The 21,432-nt window shown below is 42.1% G+C and overlaps 1 protein-coding gene across 1 annotated transcript in view; it reads left to right on the top strand.

Moving 5' to 3' along the window:
• The window catches only part of LOC126214924 (slit homolog 1 protein-like), a 136,561-nt gene extending 122,622 nt beyond the window's left edge, over nt 1-13,939 (top strand). The window contains exons 11-13 of the mRNA XM_049941564.1: nt 3,739-3,891; nt 6,464-6,718; nt 13,669-13,939. Of these exons, the coding sequence (XP_049797521.1) occupies nt 3,739-3,891; nt 6,464-6,718; nt 13,669-13,939 (679 nt within the window). The remainder of the gene's footprint in view (nt 1-3,738; nt 3,892-6,463; nt 6,719-13,668) is intronic.
• Nucleotides 13,940-21,432: the final 7,493 nt, after the last annotated feature.

The following is a 21,432-nucleotide window of genomic DNA, read 5'->3' as shown; positions in this document are numbered from 1 at the left end:
GACCAAGAGATGAATACACTAAGCAGATTCAGAAGGATGTAGGTTGCAGTAAGTACTGGGAGATGAAGAAGCTCGCAGGGGATAGAGTAGCATGGAGAGCTGCATCAAGCCAGTCTCAGGACTGAAGACAACAACAACAACTGGTAGAGAAATAAGCCTGCCAGTATAATTTCGTGTCCATGTGTCTCCACTTCAACTCCTGTACATCTTCCCAGAAACAAATAAGCATTAATGGCTTGCTCTTGCCACCTGTACTTGGAGGAACAAACCGACCTAAAAACATACAGCTTGTAATAGCTATAATCATTAATCTGCAAACAAAGTAAATGCTGAGGTAATGTTGTTCAGTCCACCATCCTCAGTCATCAATAGAAATGTCTATGCTTACACCCATTACAACCCAGTTAATACTTCAAAATGTAGGGTATAATGGATATAAGTGTAGATATTTTTATACGACATGGTAAGTTACTATATACACACACCATCTGTTGGTTGTTTTTTCGCTGCATCGGACAAGCTTCCCACAGACACGTCATACACGAACCGTTGATTTCTGCGTTGTTGCACTGTCCCATAAAGTGGACTACACCTATCAGTATAGACTAACTGTTTTCCATCCACTTACCCACTCCATAATTCGACACCTGACTTGCTGCCTATGAGGATAGGTGCATTATCTACTTGGTCTTACCACTGGAGATATTAACCAACCTAAAAACGTATAGCTTGTAAAAGCTACAATTATTAGTCTGCAAATGACGTAAATATTGATGTAACGACTTTTCTGATGTTAACTTTATGTACTGACTGACTCATTGCACGACCATGAAGATTTGCTCCATAGTTTGGTCCTCCATAACTAGACGTTTAAAATAAAATAAATCAAATCTTCTTATTTATATCACGTGTGAGCTATGTTATATTTTAGGAATGACATTATGTACAACAGTGTTCAATTTGTTGGAGAGTGAAAGATTTGTTTTGGAAATAATCATCTAGACTGTCGCTAGGTCATCTTCTGTGACATAATTTCTTCCAGAAGTACTACTCCTGCAAGCTATGTGGGAAAACTGTTAAGTTTGGAAGGTAGGAGATAAATGAAATAAAGCTGTGAGGTCAGTTTGTGAGTTGTGCTTGGACAGCAGGGTGCCGAAAGTCACAATGGAGGTCTGTCCTAAATCATACAGAATGTGTTTTAATTGAGTCAACATAGCTCCAACTATAATACATAAAATGGAACAAAATGAAGACACTCTATAATTACATTTCAAGACATTTCATCTTTCAGAAAGTGTTTTATTTTTGAAGAAGGTCTTTAGTTTTCAAGGAGACTGTAATTTCCAAGTGGATTTGTCAGTACCCAAGAGGCACATACTTTCTGTTTTCAGAACTTCTTTCTTTCCTTATATATATAAGGAGTCATAGTTTTTATGAAGCTTTTTTTTTTACTTTGCTTGAGAGTTTATTAGATTGCAAGAGGAATTTTAGCCTCTATAACGATTTCTGCTTTCCAGGAAAATTTGTATGCAAGAGGAATTCCAGTATGTGAGAGTACATTAACTTTTCAAGAGGATTTTCTATGTCTCAAAACAATGATTATTTATTCATGGGGCTTTTTTATTTTTCAGCAGTATATTTCATTATTCAACATTTTTTGAAATAGGTTCCACATTTTTAAAGATAACTTTTAATTTTTCAAGATAATTTCTCACTTTTTATAAAAATATTTAGATCTCCATATGATATTTAATTTATAAAATGAATCTTTTATTTATTAAGAGGAATTTTAATTGTTAAAGAGAATTGTGAATTTCAGTAAGAGTTTCGCGTTCCATCAAGAATTCTTAACTTCAAAAATAATTTGGTCTTCATGTCTTCCACTTTATGGGAAGACAGTGAACTTCGCCAGTTGCTAACGCCGACAAAGGCCACAGCAATCCGGAGTGGAATTAGAGGATGGAACCCTCTCTCCCGCCCCATGAAAAATACTTCAGTAGGTAGCAACACAGCCCACGAAGGGCGACGTTCTCGGTTCGAATCTTGGCCATGATGTTTGCTTCGACTTCGTCAGGAACAGAAGCCCACCACCATGCTGCCAGAGACAGAGTCGATATCTGTGAAGCTAGTTCCATCCGACAGAACGTAAGCGATTCAAAGCATTGCTCTGCAGTCTTTCAGTTCCACACACCATAAAGGTGAAATCTCCCCCTGAAAGTTGCTATTCCTGTATCTTTTAGTAGAAAGTGATCAATGTTGGCAGCTAGACCAGTCTGTATACTGCAAGGCGATGCCCATTGACGTATATATAAGCGCGCATATCTTCAACCACTGAGTCTAGGAAAGCGTCGGTACACAGACCTATATCTCTTTCTGAGCAGGACTACTTGCATTCAGAGATAAAACAACAGATGCACTTGTTCCGAAGGAATGGCTGAGTGGACCGAGAAATTTAACTAACGATCAGTACGAAACGTAAATGTGCAGATGTTCAACAATCAGAAGACTATCTATCTAATTCCTTCGTTTCTGTGGAGGTAAATGTACCAAAATTGGTAAGATCCTAGCCAGTGATTGGATAAGAGAAATTTTCATACTGCCCATCGAGATCAAAGACAGTACAGCTAAAGGCAGTATTGGCCTCATGGAACATGGTATTTGCAACATCCATTATCTGTCTGAAAGCAGCTATATAGATCAGTAAACTAGCACAGTTTCTAAATATCAAAGAAACACCAATGACAAATTCCAAAATTGTGATGTAGAAGAATGTACGATTGATGAGCACAGCTTCACAAATAAACATTATATAATGTGAAAAAAACCTTATATATATATATATATATATATATATATATATATATATATATATATATATATATATATATATATATATATATATATAAAATTAAAAATTAAAAACTGTCACTTTTTTAAAAGAATTATGATTCAACAGTTTCAATTAAAATTTCTATCTGTTAATAAATGTGAGATTTAAATAAATACACAAAAAGGAGGTGTAGCCAGCGAAATTCGAGTCTGTGTCCCCATGACTATGAATCTATTATGCTAGGCAGTTTTCTTACCTTAGATATCTGATAAGCATGGAGGAAATCGAAGAGGGCTGTTCCAAACGTCCTCTCGATAGAATAAACACAGGGGCTACAAGAAGCAAATTAGGAAAGAACAGTAGAAAGAGCTAGAAATGCAATAGCGAAAACGGATGATAAAAGTGTCAGGGAGAGAGGAGAAAGAAAAGAAAACAAATCTGAAGAATGTGATACAGTTTGAAAGTGTTGACCCAAGAACTTCTGCATGTTCAGCCCAAAGTAGCATAGATGAAGATGAAGAGGACGATTCCACTAATTCATCAGGGTATGAGAAATCATATTCTGTTGACTGGTAAAGGCTGTTGCGGTTTAAGGTGTGTGGAATGCTCCGCTAATGAAAGCACTGACTGATACATTTGTTACAAATGCTAGACCGTGCTCGTAACATCTTAGTAAAATCAAGAGTACATACCGGACGTCTTTTTCTTTTTATTTAAATTATTCCAAGGAAATTGCTAAAAACCAACAATATTTTGTGATACTTTCCCCTGTGAAATTAAATCTTTATGTTGCTCAAGATATCACCAAAACTCCACTAATACTAAATTACTCATTGTGCTATCCTACAGTCAGGAACCGCTTACACATATTACCCTTTCAGAGAAACAATATGAAACCCTGTTTGCAGGCACAACAAGCTGGAGACACTCAACCCGTCCATGTTTGGCAAAGACGCAGCACTGGAGGAGTTCCACGTGGAAGCCAACCAGCTGCCCTCATTGCCAGGGCAGCTGATGGGAAACCTCACAAATCTCACCATCCTAAACGTCAGCAACAACAGGTCTGTACTCAACTACCATTCTACCTGATTTTACGTCAGCTATTTACGTTTGTCAGTCTGGACTGTGCCGTCAGAATAGGACACACAGTACACCTACTAATAGTGAATCTACCGATACCGTCCCTCAACTGTCACACGTGATGTCATCTACAAGACAGACGTAAATGGCTCCGACGTCATGTTCGTTGGCATCGACAACTAACAACCAAACTGTCAGTTTCTTATTTAATCAATGGTTTGGGATACAATTCAAAGAAGTCAGTCACCACTACCTAAATTGCAAATTATAACACAGAAGGAAAAAAAAAAGTTTGGTTTGATAAGCATGAAAACAACACAAAGAAGCTCATTCACATCCACTGGTAGATATTACATGATATATAATCTACATTGCGAAAAGTATGTTCCAAGAAGATTGAAGTAACATACAACTTTCTGCTACATGCGCAGCAATGTAAATTACATCGTTGGCTTGTTAGCCTTCCGTGATTTTTAACAAACTTGTGAATTCCGTGACTTTACTAATGACTTTTTTCTGATGACTAACTAAAGACGTATTTTCAAAGACGGTGTACTTCTGTTGTTAGAAAAAGAAACGACATCCGCCATTGCAGTGATATATAAGAAAATATTAATTTTTGTCGGTATACGCTCTTGCAATAAGATAAACGTATACTGTAATAGTTGAGCACCGAGAAGAAGGTTTTCGTGAAGTAATAATTGTTATCTTGAAAGGTAAAATTTTTCTCATTTCTGAAGTAAATATTATGCTCATGTTTCCTCTCCTAGTAATTACGATACAAAGTGCAAGCAAGCAGGAGACTCAGTATTTTGAATGCTAGGCAGTGATGTGCGATCCCTGTTTAATACCGCTTTCTTTTGGAATGAACAGATTCTCTTTTGTGAAACGCGAAAATTTGTGGAACTTGCCCTACCGACACAGACTGCCATAGTTGTTCAGAATCGTATCCGTTTGACTTGTTCTTCAATAACAGCGTCAGGAATTTTCCGAGTTATATTACGGCTCAGATTTTGGAAAGCTTTTTCTTACGCTGGCTGGAAAGGAGAAATTTAACCCTGGGTGCGCTCAGTTGCACTCCGGATATGCCACGAATTACTGCAACATCAATAGTTTACTCTTTTTCAGCCAAGTAGGCGGTAATTAAGATCCACAGTACTATATATTTTGTTTTTGATGAAAAACTCAATTTCAATTTTCAGATTCAAAAGTAAAGGCGAAAGACAGATTTATGTAAAACATTTAATACTAGGAAGGAAAGAGGACCTGGAAACAATAGTTACAATCAGTTTCGCTGCGGAAAGTTTCGAGGCTGCCTGTCTGTTCTTTTTGCTCTTATCAGGAATACTTAATAATTTTTTTAGTGGCCAAGGGAGGGTCATTAGACTAGTTTTGTGCAGAAAGAATTATCTTAATGACACCTCATTTGCTATTATAGCAATTTCTGGACATTTCAGTATTATACAAATGTAACTTTTTATGCGCAAAATAGCTCTGTGTTCGGAAGATAAACCATCTGATAATACAACTCTCTTCCTGGTGCCTATTGTTCTCAGAATGTCCTTAATTTAGTACTTGATTTAAAGGAAGGTTTTTTTGGCTGTAGAATGTCACACAAATGTAACTCTTCATGCCCAAAACAGCTGGGCTTGAAAGAGTTGAGCTTTTGGACACATCATTTACATAGTTGCTCTTCCCTTACATCACTACGTTTTCCTTAATCATCCTGATTTCTTTCAAGCATTTGTTTTCAAGAGCAGAGATCACACTCAGTGTATTTGATACCTGAGTTGTTAATTTCGCACTCTTTGTTTGGCTATGAAAATTCGGACAAAAATTCATTGTGCGGTCTTACGTCAAAACAAATTAAGATTTTCTTAACTCCCGTGATTGTTGTTCTTGTCACTGCTGTTTTTGCTGTGGTTAGAATACTGGTTTGATGCAACTCTCCATGCTACTCGATTCTGTGCAATAATTACTGCAACCTACATTTGTATGGAGTGTAGCCATGTATGGAAGTGCAACGTGGACGATAAATAGTTTAGACAAGAAGAGAATAGAAGCTTTTGAAATGTGGTGCTACAGAAGAATGCTGAAGATTACGTGGGTAGATCACATAACTAATGAGGAGGTATTGAATAGAATTGGGGAGAAGAGAAATTTGTGGCACAACTTGAGTAGAAGAAGGTATCGGTTGGTAGGACGTGTTCTTAGACATCGAGGGATCACCAATTTAGTATTGGAGGGCAGCGTGGAGGGTAAAAGTCGTAGAGGGAGACCAAGAGATGAATACACTAAGCAGATTCAGAAGGATGTAGGCTGCAGTAGGTACTGGGAGATGAAGAAGCTTGCACAGGATAGAGTAGCATGGAGAGCTGCATCAAAGCAGTCTCAGGACTGAAGACCAAAACAACAACAACAGACAACAGCCACAGGAAGAGCACAGTTGTGGCCAGGAAATAAATATGTTACAGTATGTTTCCATGGATTTATAACTGAGCACCTCCGATTCAGAGTTTTCCTTAGGAATACATTTGTGGTGCCACGTTGCAGGATGGAGACGCTTCCTGCAGGACTGCTTTCGAAGCTGTCGCGGCTGGAGACCTTGGTGGTGACTGGAAACCAGATCTCGTCCCTGGAGTCCGGTTCATTCGAGGGGCTCTCCAGGCTGCGCACCCTCATGCTGGGCAGCAACGCCCTGAGCTTCCTACCTTACGACATCTTCAACAGCTGCCAGATGCTCGAGACGCTACTACTGGAGGGAAACCAGCTGAATAACTTGGATCCTGCTATTTTCGAACGCACCAGGTATCAAAAGCGCATTTTACCAACACACACAGCTACTGACGCTATTCTGTGTTCTATGCCAGTATTTGCTTTCATTCTACTTGACACTGATGATTACTTCAGGTATACCAGTCTTTCCGGTCGCTTGTAGACCCTCCTTCTCAGTTTCTGATATGTTGGTCTTAAAAAGACGCAGGGAATCTTTTTGTAGAGCCCTTGAGCCTTGCAGATCAAGACCGATCAGATACTGTCAGAGAAAGTTTGAGTTGTCAGGGTGATTTTGGGGAGGAACCAAACAGCGAAGTCATCAGTCCCATCGGATTAGGGAAGGATGGGGAAGGAAGCTGACCGTGTCCGTTCAGAGGTACCATCCCGGCATTTGCGATTTAGGTGAATCACGGAAAACCTGTCAGCCCCTGGTAGCTGAGTGATCAGCGGGACGGAATGTCGGACCTAACGGCCCGGGTTCGATTCCCGGCAGGGTCGGAGATTTTCTCTGCTCAGCGACTGGGTGTTGTGCTGTCCTCATCATCATCATTTCAGCCCCATCGACGAGCAAGTCGCCGAAGTGGCGTCAACTCGAAAGACTTGCTCCAGGCGAACGCTCTACCCGACAGGAGGCCCTAGCCATACAGCATTTCCATTTATGGGAAACCCAAATGGGGTTGAGCGGACGCGAGTATGAATCGCCTTCCTCCCGAATACAAATTCAGTGTGATAGCGGCTGCACCACCTCGCTCAGTAGAAAGTTTGGACTTTCGTGGAATACACTCATAGCTCTCTTGACATATTGTCGAAACTATGACCCTGGATGCAATATCTCTGACAGGATGCAGAAGGAATTGGAAATTGCGCAGTTTCCTTGCCAGTACAGCCCCTGGGAAGGGCGAGACCACCTTGTATCCCGAAACAGACCCATCGAATTCTCGTTTCCATGGTAAGGTCATCATGGAAAATGAAATATTGTTGGCTATTAAAGCCCGCTGAGACAAGCAATTCAGTTCGGACACAATCTTAAATATTCCATAAAATTTCGGGAGTGCAGCCGCACAGATGGAGCTTCTTATTCTAGTGTTTCGGCTGAATACATTCAGCCATCTTCAGGGATGTCTGAGTGGCAACGAACCTGAAGATTGGCGAAATGAGTATCTCTGTCAGCTTTATATCAAACCTACAGGGTCGTCCTGTTTCCTCGGTCTGTCTTGGAATGTTGGACAATGAGAACTGGTTACTCAATAAATACCTGTAAGTCTCTACTTTGCCCTCCAGATTATTCTGTTCACTTCACTCACATTTTAGTTAACCAACCTGGAAGCTAAATATACTAAACGTATGATTAAAAAAACAATAATAATTGTTAGAATGCATTTCTTTTATTTGCGTCAGTGATCCAAAACCCTTGGTCCTTAGACTACCGGTTTCGATTTGCATTGACTATCTACAGATCTGATTTAAACGTAATAAACCCATAACGGCATCGGCGCAAAATGTACAAAAAAAATCATCAGTTCAGTATCGTTTGTATTTTACGACGATGCCACTATGGCTTTGTTACACTAGGACATGTTATGAAACATACTTGTTCTTTGCTGACCTACACCGGTAGTCTCAAAACCAAAGGTCTGTGATCATTAATAGAAAGAAAAGAAATTCATTCTACACTTCCAGGGTAACTTTTTTCCTCCGCGACTATGTGGCAGCTTTTGGAATAACAGTCAGGTTATGTTGCAATTAAATAAACCATTTTGTTACATCATTACGGACAGCCTGGTTGCCAGATTATTGCATGGTACTGTGGGAAAACGCGTTTGACATCGTGTTATAGAAGAAGAAATTTGATAATTTGCAACTTAGACGATATGGCATTTCGACGTTTCCAACACTTGTCAATTTTTCCAAATACTCTTTATCTATGATAGATCTGTACTTGCGAGGACCGAAATTTTACCATTGGTCTGTGAAATGTCCAAACGAAAGAAATTGCAACCAGTGTAGAAGCAGACATTCGAAGAGTGGATCCGACTCTACACCAGTGGTTCCCCGTCTTTCTTAGACCATTACCCGTTATTGCTATTAGACGTTAGCTAGTATCCCCGCCCTCCCCCCTCCCCCCCACTTCTCCACTTTCTGTTGTCCCCTCCCCCCATCTTTCCCCATATTATCATGAAGTTTAGCACCTAGCTAAGTTGTAGAATGAAAGACTTTTCTTTGAACACTTGTATTTTTAAGATGAGAAGCTATAATAATATTTAGTTCGTGTGTGTGTGTGTGTGTGTGTGTGTGTGTGTGGGTGGGTGGGTGTCTGTGTGTGTATGCATATGTGTGTGCGTGTGTGTGGGTGGGTGGGTGGATGGGTGTCTGTGTGTGTATGCATATGCGTGTGTGTGTGTGTGTGTGTGTGTGTGTGTGTGTGTGTGTGTGTGTGTGTGTGTGTGTGGTGTGTGTTTGTGTTAGACTGAATGGCAAACGAATTCGTTGTGGATCGCAAGCGACACCCACAACTCGTCCCCAGATAAGAATGCAGGCTATCCACAAGAAGGTAGACATTTTGTTACAAAATATGCTTCCCCTGCATCGTTCCTTTCCATTGCACCACTTCCTTGACCTACATACTCCAACACCATTTAAAACCAGACAGGTTCACATGTGTGCACTACACTCACTGTTTGTAAATAGCTTGATTGCTGCACTCCTTACTTCTGAACTGGTAGAAGTCGATGACTTCAGGCTGTTAATACTTTTTGTTTAAGCACTCTAATAATAATAGTAATAATAATAATAATAATAACAATAATACAGTGTACAACACTATAGTAGCCCTCATATAGTTGTTGCTGTGCCACGTGGTCAATTACTTACTTTATCTGTCTCGAAGCTAGTAATGGAGTAATTTCTGGACAACTGTAGTTACTACCTACAACCTGGAGTCTTATTTTCTACAGAGATATTTAGCATTTGTTATGTACATGTCTAGCTTTTAACGTCAGTGATTTACGGGACGAAGCACAAGTTATGTGTGTTGTGGGTGGACTACGTGATCGACCCGTAAGCTCCACTGCATTTGTGTTACTAATTGAAAACATCGATAACTTGTTTTTGTTGTGGTGGTCTTCAGTCCAGAGACTGGCTTGATGCAGCTCTCCATGCTACTCTATCCTGTGCAAGCTTCTTCATCTCCCAGTACCTACTGCAACCTACATCCTTCTCAATCTGCTTAGTGTATTCATCTCTTGATCTCCCTCTACGATTTTTACCCTCCACACTGCCCTCCAGTACTAAATTTGTGATTCCTTGATGCCTCAGAACATGTCCTACCAACCGATCCCTTCTTCTAGTCAAGTTGTGTCACAAATTTCTCTTATCTCCATTTCTATTCAATACCTCCTCATTAGTTATGTGATCTACCCATATAATCTTCAGCATTCTTCTGTAGCACCACATTTCGAAAGCTTCTATTCTCTTCTTGTCCAAACTTTTTATCGTCCACGTTTCACTTCCATACATGGCTACACTCCATACAAATACTTTCAGAAACGACTTCCTGACACTTACATCTATAGTCGACGCTAACAAATTTCTCTTCTTCAGAAACTCTTGCCATTGCCAGTCTACATTTTATACCCTCTCTACTTTGACCATCATGTTATTTTGCTCCCCAAATAGCAAAACTCATTTACTCCTTTAAGCGTCTCATTTCCTAATCTAATTCCCTCAGCATCACCCGACTTAATTCGACTACATTCCATTATCCTTGTTTTGCTTTTGTTGATGTTCATCTTATACTCTTCTTTCAAGACACTGTCCGTTCCGTTCAAATGCTCTTCCAGGTCCTTTGCTGTCTCTGACAGAATTACAATGTCATCGGCGCACCTCATAGTTTTTATTTCTTCTCCATGGATTTTAATTCCTGCTCTGAATTTTTCTTTTATTTCCTTTACTGCTTGTTCAATATACAGATTGAATAACATCGGGGAGAGGCTACAACCCTGTCTCACTCCCTTCCCAACCACTGCTTCCCCTTCATGCACCTCGACACTTATAACTGCCATCTGGTTTCTGTACATGAAATAATGATTAGTTATTTTCTTTCTAGAATGATAATTTCATTTTGCAGCGGAGTGTGCGCTGATGTGAAACTTCCTGCCAGATTAAAACTGTATGCCGGACCGAGACTCGAACTCTTAACCTTTGCTTTTTTTCGCGGGCAAGTGGTCTACCATCTGAGCTACAAAAGAACGACTCACGTTCCGTCCTCACAGCATTACTTCTGCTAGTACCTCGTCTCCTACCTTCCGAACTTCACAGAAGCTCTCCATTGAACGTCGCAGAACTAGCGCTCCCGGAAGAAAGGATATTCCGAAGACATGGCTCAGCCACAGCCTGGGAGATGTTTCTAGAATGGGATTTTCACTGCAGCGAGTTCGAGTCTCGGTCCGGCACACAGTTTTAATCTACCAGGAAGTTTCATATCAGCGCACACTCCGCTGTTGACTGAGGCTTGCTTCGGCAACTCAGCGTGTTCGGTCAGAGAGCTGACAGCTTTCTAAAATAATAAAATAAAAAAAAAAACCTGAGCGAAGAGACCAGCAATGAACTTCAACGGATGTGACGTGACGTCCGCTACGACCACACGCAACGAACAATAATGAACACAATGCAAAAAAAAAAAGAGACGGTAAAGCACTTGCCCGCGAAAGGCGAAAGTCCCGAGTTCGAGTCTCGGGCAGTCACACAGTTTTTAATCTGCTAGGAAGTTTTATTTGCGTTTTCATTTTCAGAGAGCCTTCGTTTTCGCAAGGCCCTACCTCAAATCTCTACGATCCTTACAGCAGTGGTTCCCATCCTGTGGGTAATTACCCCATGAGGAGTAAAACGAAATTTTCTGAGGTGTAAAAGCTAAACGATTCGATTCTACACTCCTGGAAATGGAAAAAAGAACACATTGACACCGGTGTGTCAGACCCACCATACTTGCTCCGGACACTGCGAGAGGGCTGTACAAGCAATGATCACACGCACGGCACAGCGGACACACCAGAAACCGCGGTGTTGGCCGTCGAATGGCGCTAGCTGCGCAGCATTTGTGCACCGCCACCGTCAGTGTCAGCCAGTTTGCCGTGGCATACGGAGCTCCATCGCAGTCTTTAACACTGGTAGCATGCCGCGACAGCGTGGACGTGAACCGTATGTGCAGTTGACGGACTTTGGGCGAGGGCGTATAGTGGGCATGCGGGAGGCCGGGTGGACGTACCGCCGAATTGCTCAACACGTGGGGCGTGAGGTCTACACAGTACATCGGTGTTGTCGCCAGTGGTCGGCGGAAGGTGCACGTGCCCGTCGACCTGGGACCGGAGCGCAGCGACGCACGGATGCACGCCAAGACCGTAGGATCCTACGCAGTGCCGTAGGGGACCGCACCGCCACTTCCCAGCAAATTAGGGACACTGTTGCTCCTGGGGTATCGGCGAGGACCATTCGCAACCGTCTCCATGAAGCTGGGCTACGGTCCCGCACACTGTTAGGCCGCCTTCCGCTCACGCCCCAACACCGTGCAGCCCGCCTGCAGTGGTGTCGCGACAGGCGTGAATGGAGGGACGAATGGAGACGTGTCGTCTTCAGCGATGAGAGTCGCTTCTGCCTTGGTGCCAATGATGGTCGTATGCGTGTTTAGCGCCGTGCAGGTGAGCGCCACAATCAGGACTGCATACGACCGAGGCACACAGGGCCAACACCCGGCATCATGGTGTGAGGAGCGATCTCCTACACTGGCCGTACACCACTGGTGATCGTCGAGGGGACACTGAATAGTGCACGGTACATCCAAACCGTCATCGAACCCATCGTTCTGCCATTCCTAGACCGGCAAGGGAACTTGCTGTTCCAACAGGACAATGCACGTCCGCATGTATCCCGTGCCACCCAACGTGCTCTAGAAGGTGTAAGAACTACCCTGGCCAGCAAGATCTCCGGATCTGTCCCCCATTGAGCATGTTTGGGACTGGATGAAGCGTCGCCTCACGCGGTCTGCACGTCCGGCACGAACGCTGGTTCAACTGAGGCGCCAGGTGGAAATGGCATGGCAAGCCGTTCCACAGGACTACATCCAGCATCTCTACGATCGTCTCCACGGGAGAATAGCAGCCTGCATTGCTGCGAAAGGTGGATATACACTGTACTAGTGCCGACATTGTGCATGCTCTGTTGCCTGTGTCTATGTGCCTGTGGTTCTGTCAGTGTGATCATGTGATGTATCTAACCCCAGGAATGTGTCAATAAAGTTTCCCCTGCCTGGGACAATGAATTCACGGTGTTCTTATTTCAATTTCCAGGAGTGTATTTCAGTCACGAAATTAAATTATTTTCAAAATGTCATTATTATTATCACAGCTTTGTAAGAGTCTAATATTGATTAGATAAGAAGAGAATAGACGCTTTTGAAATGTGGTGCTACAGAAGAATGGCGAAGATTAGATGGGTAGACCACGTAACTAGTGAGGAGGTATTGAATAAAATTGAGGAGAAGAGTAATTTGTGGTACAACTTGACAAGAAGAAGGGATCGGTTGACAGGACGTTTTCTGGGGCATCAAGAAATCACAAATTTAGTACTGTAGGGCAGCGTGGAGGGTAAAAGTCGTAGAGGGAGACCATGAGATGAACATACTAAGCAGGATGTGGGTTGCAGTAGGTACTGGGAGATGAAGAAGCTTGCACAGGATAGAGTAGCATGGAGAGCTGCATCAAGCCAGTCTCTGGACTGAAGACCACAACAACAACAACTTCATGCTTTAGTAATTGAACGTTTTCCACCTAACAAATAAGTATCTTCTTGGTTATTTACTTACGGAAGTAATAGTAACCATCTGAAGACTGATCTGTATCATTTCCCCAAAAATTAATCGCGATGATTTCCCTGTTACTCTGACAGTTGCACCTGTCTGTAGTGGTGTCTGATTCTCTCTTCCGCTGCAGCCAACTTCGGTACTTGGACCTGTCCCACAACCGCTTCTCACGGCTGGACTTTCGCGTGTTGGAGAAGCTGTCGAGCCTGAGGACGGTGGCGCTGGACGGAAACCCGTGGCAGTGCGACTGCCTCTTCGCCGACGTGCTGGGCAGGATCCGCGACCGCCAGACCACGGTCGGACAGCGGCCCCTGCTGTGCCAGGCTCCAGAAGACTGGCGGGACAAGGCGGCCCATGACGTCATCACCAGGCTCTCCTGCGGGACCCCCAGGTCCTCCTGATGGACGTCTCAGGAGTCCAGTTGCCCTTCACAGACACCTCGCTACAACTCTCAAGAGTGTCTTCCATTCCAAGTTAATAGCCCTAGGAACCCACACATTCTTCCATCTATAGCGTATTTGTCGAAGTCTGCTGCTGCATAAATATTCAACAACTCGACCATGATGATGCTACAGGATGTGGACAAAGTAACTTAGACACCAACCACATACAGCACAGCACACGTTCACTGTAGGCCCTAAGCCAGTCTGACCTAACCTGTAATCTAGACTACGTAAAATCTTAATGATAGATAGTGAAAAAGTGATGGAAGCTGAAGAAATGAATTAAAATTTGTGACATGTCCGACACTTGCACCATATCTCCTTGTTTACTGGGGAGGTATGCCAATTTTTTCTTCTTTTTTTTCTTTTTTTATCACAGTGACTTGGTACTATCGTAAAAGTTAAGTAGACCATAGTCAAATCATCATGTAATACAAGTTGCAAATGAGAGTAAAAACAAAAGCCGAAGAACCACCACCAAGCTCTCATGATACGTGTAAACAATATATAATTATGAAAAATCCGCCTCGATTGCACAAACTACCTGATGTTTACCTAGGTTTCAGCGTGGGTAACCACGCCTTCTTCAGAAAAAATATAAAACAGCTTGCCTAAACAGGCATAGTCAAAGGCTAAAATCAACACCTACAGGGGCAAAATCCCACAAAAAAAAAAAATTGGGTCTTGCCGCTGCAGGTGTTGATTTTAGCCTTTGACTATGCCTATTTAGGCAAGCTGTTTTATATTTGTTCTGAAGAAGGCGTGGTTACCCACGCTGAAACCTAGATAAACACCAGGTAGTTTGTGCAATCGAGTCGAATTTTTCATAATTATTTCGATACTTACGATTGCTGACGCGTTGCAATGCTGATAGAAAAAGTTTCCTGTTTCGGTTTAAGGTACCTGTCCCTAACGCATGACACCCTCTATATTGTATTTTAAATGCCCGAACTTCATTCATCAACTTTTTTGGGATGAATATATAGATAGCACTTTAATCGCATAGGTGCGCTCAGTGGAAGTCAGTAAATGACAGAAATGCTTTGCTAAATTCCATTTGCCGTACCTACATATATCTGCCCAGATCGATGTTTCGGGTATATTATATTCGCACCATTACAACTAGCCATGTTGTGCAATCGTTACAGATTTTTAAGTATGATACAGATATCTTCTACTGTAAGAACTTTTCTGCCCACATCTTGGGAGGAGGTACTACGGACCAAACCAAGAAAAAAAAAGGGCCGTAAATATGGTGTGTAAAACGCATACTTCAAGTGCTATGAATACTGGTTCACCTTCGCTAGTGTGAAATGTCTCTTCTACTGAAGAACTGCTAATAGCTCTTAATGTGTGCATTTTAGAGTGCGAGTTTCCTGAACTTTTTTCTTGTTTTGGTGCAAGAAACCTGTCCCTAAAGCTTGCCTATTTTTTTCTTTTTTTGGACACCCAAATATAAAAGTGACGATGTAGATATTGTGTCACAGTAAGCCAGTCCCTTATTTGACTCCATCATCACAGATCATAGTTGTTTAATTGGATCAGAGGAACAAAGAGCATAGGATGTCAAATCTAATTGAAACTATACCACTAAAAGAACTGTTTCTTTCCGTATGCCATACGATATTGTGATGTAATTAATCTTTTTTTGTAATAAAGTAACCTCTTCCTTCTATTCAGAACAATATGCATTTTTATGTCACATTCTCATACACTAATTTTTATAGAGTACATCAGTTCATGGTTGTACATGGCATGACATTGTCTCCAACAACTTATATTGTGATTTGCGAAAGAAAGCCTACATTAAGATATAACAAGCAAATTGAACAATATGTATTACAAAAGTTTAGCATACAACAATGAAGCATGTATACTAGCAGCTAAATTCATCCAAACCCATTTAAATGTTGTCTAACAGCTTCCAGGACCAACTAAAATTTTACTTAGACGTTCAGTATAATTATTGACCTAATTTAAAAACTTAAAATGCTTTCGTAATTTACTCATTAAGCGGTATTATCTTTTGTGAAATGTTCAACACAGAAAGAAAATTATTAAGGTTAGAAACTGTATGTACATCTCATGAGGCATCGTAATTCATGGCGCGCAAATTATCCAGAATTTATTTGTCTAATATCTGAGAATCCGAGCACTTTACGCACTATTACAAACCTTTTAGAAACTTGCTCCTCTATGACATCCTCTACAAAATAATGAATGGAAAAAATTTTATCGCTTACGATATTTTCGCTGTCCCTGTAGTAAAATTTTAATATCAGGCTTGGCGTTTCCATTTATTTCTTCTTTCCTACTTACTCTACCACTAATGCGTTTTGCAAACAGTGTCAATATATACCACGGAATGGACCTGCAAAATTATGTCGTTGTGCAATACGTATTTAAGGAGATACGCCACTATTATCATTGAGATGTGTGAAAAATTAGATTTTCATAAAACGAAGCGGAAATGTTTGATCCTTTTAGAGTCTAGAGTAGGGCCGGGGGACGGGTTACTGATCAAGATTAGTACAGGGTGATTCAAACAGAAAGAACAGATTTCAATTGTTTATCATAGACGAACTATGGAAGACATAGGCACACTGCGCCTATTACTGGACGGAGGAACGCTAAAAGTCTTATGTTCGCATAGACATCATATACCATACACTCAACATGAGGTCCGTGCGTTGCTCGAGCAACATCGAAACGGTAGGCTGTTTCATTTGGTGCACGAATCAACAGACGCGGGGTTTCTTTTTTTGTTTCTCGAATCGACACCTTCAACAGTTCGACTTCTCAGCTCTTAAAGAGTAGGTAACGTACGTGGTGTAAAGACTGTCTTTTATGTAACCCCCCGCCCCCCCCCCCCTCACACACAAACACAAATCTCAAAGTGTGAGGTCTGGTGACATGGGAGGCCAAAAGTAATGAACAAGATTTTGTTGTCCACCTCTTACAGTCCAGTGTTGTGGGATGGTGCTGTTAATATAACGCCGTACCTCAAGGTGAAAGTCAGGCTGGGTGCCGTCATGCGTAAAAGTGAAATCATTGGATTCTTCGAGTAGTTGAGGAAACAACCAATTTTGCAGCTTGTCAAGGTAGGACATTCCTGTCGCAGTTTCCTCCGCAAAAAATAAGGGTGAGCCTCTTTCAAGTCGACGACGACGCCATGATTTTGTGACCCTGATTCATGCATTATGGAGGTTTACTTTACCGGATAGACGAAACGTTGATTCTTCCGCAAAGATGGGCCGTTTGGAAAAAGTGTCCTCTGGTATATCCCGGAGACATTAAATGCAAAATTTGCATTATTTATCATGGTCGCCGAGACGCAATTTCTGCAGTAGCTTCAAGTTTTAAGGCTGTATGCAGGCCCCGGTCCAGAACACCCTTCGTTGTTGTCTGAGGGAGTTGAAGTTCCTGCCCTGCATGTCTTGTGGACTTCCGAGGGCTCCGTGTGAACGCATCTCGTATAAGTGCGACATTTCCATCAGAGGAGCGTGGCCCACCAGGGCTCTTTCCACTGTATATGCAACCAACTTCCAATAATTTTGTGTGCCAGTCATAAATCTGTCAATGGCTTTGCCGCAGTGGCAACACCGGTTCCAGTAAGATCATCGCAGTTAAGCGCTGTCGGGCTGGGCTAGCACTTGGATGGGTGACCGTCAGGTCTGCCGAGCTCTGTTAGCAATCGGGATGTACTCAGCCCTTGTGAGGCAAACTGAGGAGCCACTTGATCGAGAAGTAGCGGCTTCGGTCTCGTAAACTGACATACGGCCGGGAGAGCGGTGTGTTGACCAGGTACCCCTCCATATCCGCATCCAATGGCGCCTGTGGGCTGAGGATGACACGGTGGTCGGTCGGTACCACTGGGCCTCCACGGCCTGCTCGGGTGGAGTTTAGTTTTTAGTCATAAATCTACTTGTGCAGAATGCACGTTACGCTTGAGCAACGGACTGACTTTACGTAAATTCCAACACACGTAGTGATTTCTCCTGTGATGTAGTCGCCAAGTTTCAACAAACTATCAACAGGGCAGCTATGTCGAAACTTTGAACCTTTCCTCTTTCCTGTGACATGCGGAATGTGTTTCTATCTTCTATACTTTTCCTGTAATGAACAACCGAAATCACCTGATATAGTACAACCTGTCAAACGGTCAGAGTTGACTTAAATGTGGACTGTAACCGTATCACGTCCATATGACGCACCATACTGATTTCTCAACTGCAACACTTTTAAATTTTAATAGAAAATTTGTTCCGAGGTGCATGAGTATGGTTCACATTGGAGCAGTTTTCACATTTGGAAACACCCTACTTTTGCAGACCAGTTGTGGTAATTTCAGAAAAAGACTGCAGCATACATAAAGTGAATGGCGCCAGTTCAAAATGGAATAATGAAATATGTTAATCTTCTATTACATGACTGGTTAGAGATGAATGAAAAGTTTGCGATGTACAATACTCTCCCCTAAACCTAAAGCACAATATCTTGAACGATGCATCAATGGAATCAACAAGCTATGACCAATTTTGGGCTATTTGTAATGAATATATCTTACATATAAGCTAAGTATGTGAGTCAAGAGGTATAAATTCTGTCTAGAGCCAAAGAATTTCTTGCTGGGGGTCACTAACCGATTTTGCTTCGATAATCGATTATGAAATATTGTCACGAACAATATGACCCTCATCGGCCTTGTGTATTTTCTAGTTTCTTCTACCCGCCCTGCATAAAGTCTTCAATCATGTCTTTCATAGTAAAGTACCATAATGCTGTACAATGTTTTATTATGAAATGTTCTCCTTTCCTGTATATGCAGTATTTTAATCCTGTTGATGATTAATTTTATTGCATTCCACACGAATACCCAGCATTTCTTTTACCATTATGGGACATGGTGAACGCTTCACTTACCAAAGGTAAGTCAATTTACTATACTGCACATTGTATATTCTCTTTGTATTCTTCCAACTAAATGTCCAAGGGCTGTTCCTGTTTGTATTTTACCAATGTAGTATCACACAGGTATTTCATTTGAAAGTAGCTACACACCGAAACTGAGCATTAATGAGGGCAAACATTTGATCCATTCCATGACAGTCAGTGGTCTGGAAACCATGGAATCGATGACATGAGTTGTATGAGATACTATGGTACCAAACGTCACTGGTCGAGTATACAAAAAAGAAAATTTTTGGCAGAACGGGATTCGAAGCTTGGCCTCCTACTGTACGAAAGCAGTAGCGTTTGGCTGAGTCCTAGAAGACTGTCCACGCAGCCAAATGGCTGTTCGTTTGCTCAAGATAAGCACCAGGAACTCCTGATTCGTGTCCTATTGTGGCTCAAATTTTCAGTTTGTCTCCACACATTCAACAGCGGATGAAAATAGTCGTAAATATGACGAGCTCAAAATGTAATTCTCCCATCTCCCTTGTCTTACTTTAATATACGAGGGCAGTTCAATAAGTAATCCAACACATTTTTTTTCTCGGCCAATTTTGGTTGAAAAAACCGGAAATTTCTTGTGGAATATTTTCAAACATACCCGCTTCGTCTCGTATAGTTTCATTGACTTCCGACAGGTGGCAGCGCTGTACAGAGCTGTTAAAGTGGCGTCTGTAACGGATGTGCGTTGCAAACAACGGGCAGTGATCGAGTTTCTTTTGGCGGAAAACCAGGGCATCTCAGATATTCATAGGCGCTTGCAGAATGTCTACGGTGATGTCGCAGTGGACAAAAGCACGGTGAGTCGTTGGGCAAAGCGTGTGTCATCATCGCCGCAAGGTCAAGCAAGACTGTCTGATCTCCCGCGTGCGGGCCGGCCGTGCACAGCTGTGACTCCTGCAATGGCGGAGCGTGCGAACACACTCGTTCGAGATAATCGACGGATCACCATCAAACAACTCAGTGCTCAACTTGACATCTCTGTTGGTAGTGCTGTCACAATTGTTCACCAGTTGGGATATTCCAAGGTTTGTTCCCGCTGGGTCCCTCGTTGTCTAACCGAACACCATAAAGAGCAAAGGAGAACCATCTGTACGGAATTGCTTGCTCGTCATGTGGCTGAGGGTGACAATTTCTTGTCAAACATTGTTACAGGCGATGAAACATGGGTTCATCACTTCGAACCTGGAACAAAACGGCAATCAATGGAGTGGCGCCACACCCACTCCCCTACCAAGAAAAAGTTTAAAGCCATCCCTCAGCCGGTAAAGTCATGGTTACTGTCTTCTGGGACGCTGAAGGGATTATTCTGTTGGATGTCCTTCCCCATGGTCAAACGATCAACTCTGACGTGTATTGTGCTACTCTTCAGAAATTGAAGAAACGACTTCAGCGTGTTTGTAGGCACAAAAATCAGAACGAACTTCTCCTTCTTCATGACAACGCAAGACTTCACACAAGTCTTCGCACCCGAAAGGAGCTCACAAAACTTCAGTGGACTGTTCTTCTTCATGCACCCTACAGCCCCGATCTCGCACCGTCGGATTTCCATATGTTTGGCCCAATGAAGGACGCAATCCGTGGGAGGCACTACGCGGATGATGAAGAAGTTATTGATGCAGTACGACGTTGGCTCCGACATCGACCAGTGGAATGGTACCGTGCAGGCATACAGGCCCTCATTTCAAGGTGGCGTAAGGCCGTAGCATTGAATGGAGATTACGTTGAAAAATAGTGTTGTGTAGCTAAAAGATTGGGGAATAACCTGGTGTATTTCAATGCTGAATAAAACAACCCCTGTTTCAGAAAAAAATGTGTTGCATTACTTATTGAACTGCCCTCGTAGGTCAAATAGAATCTAGGATCGTTAGAACACTCAGATAAATACACACCAAATATATTAGATTTATGTTGCTTTATTTACAAATACATAGAAATAAATAACCTTCACATTTTATCTTACAATACACAAGTCAGTCAATAATTACACTCACTGTAACAAAACAATGGGAAAAAATTACACTAGCACCGTGTGTACAACATGTACGCTGAATACTGTCCAAATCACTGTGTTTCTTCAACTAAAATCTTATTCACCTATGAAACACGGAGAATATGCAGCGGTGTAAAATATTTGGTAAGTGGCGCGTAGTCATGAGCTCGAAATGAGGTAATGCAAGGAAAGTAATTGTTTACAGGGTATAACAGATTGACGTTTTAAGGAATTGAGAGATTGTAGAGGAGGAAATTTTGAGCCTTTTGATATACAAAAACCCTGAAGGTAGAAATAAATTTTCTACCACCACCAATGGGCTGCAGAAAGTCCATGCACTACCTCTACGAGAAATTATCAGGTGAGATTCTCAGTGAATACTTGGGCGGCGATTCTTGGATATCACCTTATTGGACTACACATCTTACTAGATTGTTTTGAATAGTGCACCGTATTTGAACTTTCAAAACAATGCCTCACCTGAACTACTGGAGGACGATCCCTT

Source organism: Schistocerca nitens, chromosome 12 (genome assembly GCF_023898315.1).
Source record: "Schistocerca nitens isolate TAMUIC-IGC-003100 chromosome 12, iqSchNite1.1, whole genome shotgun sequence".
In the NCBI taxonomy this organism is placed as follows: domain Eukaryota; kingdom Metazoa; phylum Arthropoda; class Insecta; order Orthoptera; family Acrididae; genus Schistocerca; species Schistocerca nitens.
Note: the sequence above shows the minus strand (reverse complement) of the source record. Positions and strands in the feature narration are given on the sequence as shown.